The following is an 8,309-nucleotide window of genomic DNA, read 5'->3' on the forward strand; positions in this document are numbered from 1 at the left end:
AGCGAGCGAGCGAGCCGCTGGCGCCGTTATCCCGAGCGAGCGAGCACGCGGTTCCCGGAGCCATGCAGCCGAGCCGCTGGAGCCAGCGATTTGTTCCGTCGGATTTGGGGCGCCGTCCACGCGTCACGCGAGCGCACGGGTACGCACCGAAGCTGTTTGCATCCGGCGCGCACCTAATTTTCTTCCGATATGCATGGCCAAACAGGCGGCTGAGCTAATGCATGCTGTGCCCCTGCACGATGCTGCAGGTTTGGTCAGGATGGCAGGAACTGCCCACGCAAACCACCAACAAACTGATGAAATACATGCACACATCTCTACTGCTGCATCACACTAGCTAGCTGCTGCTGCTGCAATAATGTACGTACGTACTGAGATCGAGTAGGGTACATACCACCAGGGGATCGATCAAGCTAGCCCAGGCCTGCGTGTGGCCGTGCGGGGCAGCGCGCGGTTCAATGCAACCACCAGCCAGCACCACCACTACTGTTGTTGTGTACCGTAGCTAGCGCTGAGACGTATGGGCACTGCCAGTACTAGCTGCCATTGCCATATGCCACCCGCCGGCCCAGGCAGCAGTGCCACTGCCGGCCTCTGCATCTGCAATTCTGCATGCATGACAGGCAGCCGAACGCCGGCCGGATCGATGAACTCGGCAGGTGGGTTGTGCCCATACGTGGTGGTGGTGGTGGTGGTGGTGGTAGAAGACTAGGAGGAGTATAAACTTGATCCTGCCATGCTTCTGCGTTTCAGGATCGGTTTGTGTGTGCACAGATTATGGGTCTATTTGGGAGGGTATATACCAGCTTCAGCTCATCTTTTTTTTTTTTGCACTACAGTGTGAAACTGTTTAATAACCAAGATGAAAATAAACTACCTAGAAGCCGGATAAAGTTAGGTTTTTCGCTTCAGCAGTAAAACCATTTCGAAGCATGAAGCCCTCACCCAAAAATCCCCAAAAATAATATACTTAGGCGTATACGGCAAACCCCAGAAATGGAGTAACCTGTGTCTCTGTCTGTCAATGGTTTCCTAGCATCCGTGCGTCCAAGGTTCAGATGCTTTCCGATTAGGACCCTGAGTGCTAGCTGCCGTACTCCCCCGGCCTTCCATGCAACTCTCGCTTCTCGAAGAGTCAAATAGGTTCAAGTTTGATCTAATTTATAAAAAAATACTAACGTTCATGTCTCCAAATAGATTTAGTATGAAAATATATTAAATGATTAATCTATTAATATTTATTTTGTACATGTTAGTACTATTTTGCATAAATTTGGTCAAATTTAAAATTGGTTGACTTCTCGGAAAGTAAGAGTCGTTACATTCTTTTTGGGATGGAGGGAGTAGCTACTAGCTGGTGCATTGTGCACTTGTGCGTACGTGATTGTTGTGCAAACGGTTAATTTGTTACGGTATGTTACTTGTATATTATCATCGGTAATACGTGTAGTGGCACTTGGAACGATTGAACGAACGGTTGTTTCAGAAAACCTTCTATATAGGCTGCTTTGCATCGTTCGCGACAACTTAGCAGACAGAGCACATATGGGAGTCTTTGCGAGGTTGGTTGAAGGAACTGGCTAGGGGCATGCATACATCCAGGTGCAATGGAAATTAAGTAAGCTACCATTAGATGCAAAGTGCAATGGACAAAAGAGCTGGAGTACTACCACAGTTCAATGTCTCGCGCGTATGAAAATATTATCGGTCTCAGTAGGGAATCGGAGGGAGGTTTAGTTCATAACTTCATATTGTTCAACTTTGATGCGTCTCCTCAGACAACCAGCGGTAAACTCTCAATAACAACCAGCAGGTTCATTACATGGGCCAAGCCCAACATGCAATAGGCTTGTAGGCCCAAAACTCGAACCCACTTACCACTCTTCTTACAGGCCCGTCATGATGCCGTGGTTTGTTTGCGGTTGCGGCCTTTCTCCCTAAGGCTTAGTTTGGAAACGAGGGGGCGCTAACCCCAGGTAGGTACGTCCCGAGAGGGGGATTTTTCCAGCAAGTCCGTTCCGTTGTTTTCCTAGTAATTCCCTGTCTACTGGCTGTTTGGGAGTAAAGGGAGAGAAACCCCTGAGAGCAAATAAAGGTTCAGAAAATTAGGAAAAAGAAAAAAAAATCAATGCAGTTCCAATTTTTTTTTGTTCTGCATGTTCAATATATCTGCTATTGTTGGATCTGCTGAATTAGCCAATGTAAGCATGAATACCAGCTTTAAAAAATTCATCAAAAATAATATAATGGGAATCCCTAAGAACAAAAATGGATTGCATGATCATCCATACATTCACATCGACATCCATACATTCACATCAACATACAAATGCCAGCTTCACATATTAAGTTTCAGGGCACGTCTCATTGCAAAAAAGACTCGCTTTAGTTGGGTTCGCACTTGCATCCAAGCCAACGCATCTCAAGGTTTACCATAACACAAATCGTACAAAGTATCACTTCCAACTTTTAATTTAGGCACCAACTTAAAACTTTAACAATCTTACTAGTATGGATCTGAAAAGCGATGACAAAACCATGCAAGATCAGCGAGTCCCCCTTGCTGATGTGATCTAATAAGACACCTGCAATTGCCAATTAAACAAGCATTAATGTAAACAGCATATGCAAATCCAATTATATAATTTCACTACTAAATCGTAACACTTTTTTTTTGTCAAGCGTTAATCAAAAAGTAAATGAAATGTTATTACCTAACATACAGCTTTGTACTTCCAGAAACAGCTACCCTACTGGTAGATTAGTTGAATATAGGCCTAGATGATCTTAGTGGCACCTGCATGAGAAATAGCTGCTGCACTGACACTAATCAAGAATGAACATTTTTGCAAGCAGCCTGAATATGCAGGACACCAGCTAGATTTAGGGGATGTGGTCAAAGCAAACATAGTGCTACTACTTCTTGTAAGTAGTTTCAATGCTCAAAAAGGCTTCCATGATAGATATGTGAGGAAAGTTTTGTGTTGAAACTTGAATTTGCACAACTCTATTTGAACACATGAAATACCGTGAAGGTAATACATGCTCAAAAGTAAGTACAAAGTGTGCTAATAAGAAACTAAAAGAGTGAAAAAAACTGTAAGTTGCTACTCGAACATTGGGTATTTGGGTTGCATATTATTATCTAATTAACACAACCACTGAAACCAAAAACTAAGACATCCTCTCATAAAGGTGAGAGGAAACAGACTAGTAGGTAGTTTTATCATGAGTCGTACTTCTTACATTAACAAGCCTAGCTGCAGTGTCTGCACCAATTATAAAAGTACTTCCTGGGAAAAAATTTATTTTCTTATATAAGTATAGTTGGTTAAATATAATCACATTATTCCTTGTAGCAGAAAGAATAAGATAGTTACTGAACAGCAGGATGAGTTTTCCATAGCAAATCCCTTCCATGTTATGCTCTGAAGAAAAACAACTTACCCCTCAAAGCTACTAAATAATTGGTGAGAAATCAAACTTTCAGCAAGCAAAGATGGGTTGCCCAAGTTGAATAAAGTAAAAGGCTACAATTGAATTAAGCTTACAGGCAGCTAACCTGAATCGCCTAACCTTCTCCTAATATTATTAGTTAGTAGAATGAGTACTATACACTTTCAAAGATCTGTCAAGCAACCATTTAAACTAGCAGAAATATCACTACAGTAAAAAAACACTTGCAACCAATTAAAATTCTATTTTCACATATCTCAACAGGAAATAACATAGATGATAAGCAGCAAGAGAGCCCCAAAAAGCAGATCAGAGTACTCTAATCAATTATTGCATTGGTTTCTTCACTATTCAAATAGAGGATTATGCAGTACACATATCGCGAAGTCAAAATTAGACGGCAGTGCGACCAAATCTCATGGGTAATGACATCAAACCAAGTCAAAATGAATGAACGAACGAATCCGTGGCGAAACCGGTGGATTCCGCAATAAAGGTTTGGTGGATTTGATTCCTGACTTCCTAGGGGCAACGAAAGAAAGGATAGCATCACGCAGAATAGAAAAGGGCCACATGCATCATCCATGGGAGCAATCTCAATCTATCTTGGTTAAGGACGAGAGAATCTTACCCAAGAGACGAGACGAAGAAAGCAATCCAAGTCCAACTGGATCTCCAAAGGCATGGAGTGGAGCGCGGCTACGAGGTGGAGGGATAAGTGGATTGGCTGCAGTGGGAGGAGGAGGATGCCGCTGCCACGATCGGAGAGAAGGAGGAGGAGGCGGCGATAAGGCAGTCGTAGGGTCGAAGAGGGAGGCCGAGAAGGGGAGGGCGGCGGCGCTCGTGATGCATGGGGAAGCCACGCCCGATGTAACCAGGTGGGAGAGTGTTGCCTCGGGGGGGAAATGCCTGGGTCGGGTGGGCGAGCCTCTTCGTGAGGGTTTCCAAAGGCGAGGTCAATTTGGCCCGTGGCTGATTCTCCACGGGGACTTTCATCCCCGGGAAATCGCTAGGATCCCTGGGGGGATTTGCGTTCCCAAAGTCGCCCAAAACAAGGAATTGCATTTCACTAGTTCAGCTGCTGATTTTTATTTCCCGTTATCTACTGCTGTTACTTTCTTTTTAGCAACTTGTGAATTTGCTAATTTTACATCATCTCGTATGAAGTAGTATTGTTGCTTCTCCCTTCCCCTAGCTAAATGTTTCGTGAATTTTCCTGCAAATAATGACTCAAAGGCTTATAGGTCCGATCTTTCTAGTCAGCATAATATATCTCTAAAAAGGCATATGGCTGCGCGCTGCCTCTTGACTGAAAATTGCTTTCCAGTTTACAATGCGAAAGCTTATGCTTGGCTGCCCCATCTTGTTCTTTTCTATATGCGTACAAAAAAAGGGTTTGAATCTCCCTTACAAAAACTAGATGAAAATGATGAAACCTTTGGTGCAGCAAATGTTGAATGAATTCAGGGAAGGCAGTTTGCCAATACACATGTTATACGGTACACTCACTTACCTACCTACAGTGCCATGTCTGGGCAGTGTCACACTTTGCACATATACATGTCCATTTAGATAGGATTACCATATGGCCTCACACTCACACAGACAAACTCCAGAGTTCTTTTTTTTTTAGGAAGAGATGTCATTCAACATTGATTGGGCACAATAAGAGCAGTTGAATATGTAATAGTGTTGTTCTGAATTCTGATCCACAAAGGTTGTGATGTCCTTGGGCCTTGGATCACATGAGCAATCAATTACATGTAAGCTAGCAAGTCGATCAAACATTGCATCGGCCCCAGGAGCACAGTTCCTATTGCATACTCCAATCCATTGGTAACCAAAGCATCCAACCAACCATGTAAAAAATTAAGCATTTTCAGAGAAAAAATACGTGTTTCATTGGAGGGAATTGTATTGGCGTGGCATTTGCAATTGTCTCAACAAAATTCTGCTCACGGGTCACCACGGAAGAGCGGAACTGTGTTCGTCAAGAGAGGTCGCACCTCGCAAAATCGAACGGCGTTAGGTGAGACCTGGCAAAATCGTCAACAGCCACAGCCCGGTCTGCTCGGCATCCGACTGCGAGATCTGCACGCAGAGCAGCCATTCTCAGCGCACCAGCATGACCGCACACGCACAAGCAGGCATTGGGAGGTCAGTTGGGAGGAGTCAGGACGAACTGGGTCGCGGAGAATGGGCTTGGTGTCGTCCGCCGCTGGCCAGAATGGCCGCTTCGTCTGATCGTCTCCTCTGCCTGGCTCTTGCCGCCCGAGGCGGCAGGCGGAAGGCGGGGCGTGGAAGGCATGGCCCGCTGGCGGCGCCGTCTGCCTGCTCGCCTCGGCGCCGGCCACTTGGGTTCGGCTCGGCCTCGTTGGGTCTGAGCCGAACTGGACCTGGCCCGGTCCAGCCCGATCACCCCAAACATGGTCGGACGCGGACCCGAACCGGAGTACCGGACCAGATATTTGCCACCCCAATCTCCAGCAGCGCTCGCTCCTCTTCTCGTCCGCACAACACCGAGCAAGCGAGAGGAGACGGAGAGAGCCGAGCAGCAATGGCGGGCACCGGCTGCCACTCGCTCCTCTCGCCGGCCTCGCGGCTCTCCCCTGAGTTCTTCTCGCGCCGTCGAGCCTCCGCCGTCGGTAGGGGAGCCTGCCGGCCGAGTAAAGGTCAGCCTTCTTCTTGCTCTAGTGGAGAGCACTCTCCGGTTCTCACTCTCGGGCAGCTAATTTTCAGGGTGTAGAATTGTTTTGTTTCCGTGCGATGTTCTGGTGAAAAACACCGAGTTATGCGTAGTATTCTGCTTATTTTAGGGTAAATGGTTTTCCTGGAGAACTATAGCTGTGTTGATTGTGGTGGTGAATGATGAGGCTAACTTCCGATTATTGGCGTGTTTGTGCTTCAGTGCGACCTCAGATCCGATGCTGCGCGAAAGATGACGATTCGAAGGGATGTGCAGACATGCCCAAGGGCAAGGTTGTGAGTTTTGCCTTCTCATCTCCAATTCGTGGTGTTCACTAAGCAAACATATATCCAATTGCAGTAGCCTGTACAACATTTGTAATGTTCAAGCTAAGTCATCCCCTAGAGTTGAAAAAACAGGTAGTAGGTTCTTACTATAATCATATCTTTAGGATACAGGCATATTAGATTGTCACAATTAGTTTTCTGTTTTATTTGGAATAACAAGCTTAAGAAGCATCAATGGATGCATCAAATTGAAACTACCAAGACCCCAGATACAGCTGTGCTCGTAATTTTGTTCTATGTGGTAAATTCTTTTTAGAGCTGTGATTTTTAACAACCATAATCCTGGCATTGAGGAATACATTTGGGCTACATTTTCAGTGAGCTGATTCTAATCAGTGGTCTTTATGTAAGCCAAATACTGAAGTGCACCTTTGTTGTGGTATTTGGCCTAGTGTTCTGATGCACCCTCTATTATACAGGATGAAGAAACTAGGCCGTCAAGACGAAAATGTCTTGTCTGTCTAGGTGCTGTAACATTGATCAGTGCAACAGGACCAACAATTAGTACACCAAACGGACTCGCTGCGGATATGATGAACAAGCCTGGGATACAGAAAGCTGTTTGCAGAAATTGTAATGGTAGCGGTGCTGTGATATGTAAGGGCCTCACATCACTTGATCGCTTTGTGTGTTCCTTGTTGATGCTGAATGACTTATCAGTTCTAGACTCCATAAGATTCACGTTCTTGAAAATCGCTACAGTCCTATCAAATAGAGAATCCTCCTTCAATAGGAAATAGAACTATAGATACAATAGTTTTGTTGATTGAAATAGCTAACAGTACACAGTATGCCATTCAGATGCAAATACAGCCAAGTCATGCTTTGCACTTCTCTTCTCGTTTCACTTGGTTAAATTCTAGTAAAAAAACAACAGACCAGGTCTAGTTTCAATGCTTATTTGCACGACTGATTTAATTAAAATTGACATACTCCACTGCCTAGCAAGTTTTTCTTCCTTCTCTTTTTTTGGAACTTGTATGGAGTATGTTTCTGGTAAAACTACATACTGGTAGTTCCTTTTTCTTGGAGTGGATTCATTTTCAGCTGGATTCAGGTGATATGTGTGGTGGCACAGGAAAATGGAAAGCCCTCAACCGAAAGAGGGCAAAAGATGTTTACGAATTCACAGAGTGCCCGAATTGCTACGGTACGCTTGTGCCTTCCATCGTCATTTGATTATGGATGCATATGGTTTCTGCTCTTCTGGTCCATCGAGCGATTTTAGTTTGATCATGCAGAAGATAGTTTAGTTAGTTTCAAATGCATATCCATTGAAAATCCAGAGTTTAGTCAGTTTCAGATGTATGCCCATTACTAATACAGCCTTGGTTTTGTTATTTCCAAACTTCGCATTTAATTCCTGTATGAGCATTTTTTACAAGTTTTTAGCTTGTCATGCTACCAATGTTTTAAGTATTAACCATTTTACTTATTTAAATCGTCAGGTCGAGGGAAGCTGGTATGCCCAGTCTGTCTTGGAACTGGCCTGCCGAACAACAAAGGCCTACTCCGGCGACCAGAAGCAAAGCAACTGCTTGATAAGATGTACAACGGCAAGATATTGCCAAGGTCATAGTGTCGTAGGTCACACAGCCAAAGGATTTTGCTTCAGTCATCGAGTAGGAATAACATTTGAGACAATGTAGCTCGAGTGTAAATTTTCGTTCGATGTTCAACAAAAATTACGGCTTGGAATTAGCTTTCAGATGAAAGATATGTACTGCAACGATTCAGGCTCCTTTGGCTGTTATAGTCATCCAGATTATTACAAAAATACAGCGATTTATTTATAAAAACGTTCATGCTGTACCAGAGCA

At 44.4% G+C, this 8,309-nt stretch overlaps 1 protein-coding gene across 1 annotated transcript; it reads left to right on the top strand.

Moving 5' to 3' along the window:
* The first annotated feature begins 5,927 nt into the window (after positions 1-5,927).
* On the top strand, positions 5,928-8,309 carry LOC101752898 (protein PHOTOSYSTEM I ASSEMBLY 2, chloroplastic). Its single transcript, XM_004973582.3, has 5 exons — positions 5,928-6,128; positions 6,365-6,435; positions 6,909-7,086; positions 7,547-7,639; positions 7,938-8,309. The coding sequence occupies exons 1-5, from the start codon at positions 6,014-6,016 to the stop codon at positions 8,066-8,068; spliced, it is 588 nt and encodes a 195-aa protein (XP_004973639.2). The 5' UTR covers positions 5,928-6,013; the 3' UTR covers positions 8,069-8,309.

Source organism: Setaria italica, chromosome VI (genome assembly GCF_000263155.2).
Source record: "Setaria italica strain Yugu1 chromosome VI, Setaria_italica_v2.0, whole genome shotgun sequence".
Lineage (NCBI taxonomy): Eukaryota > Viridiplantae > Streptophyta > Magnoliopsida > Poales > Poaceae > Setaria > Setaria italica.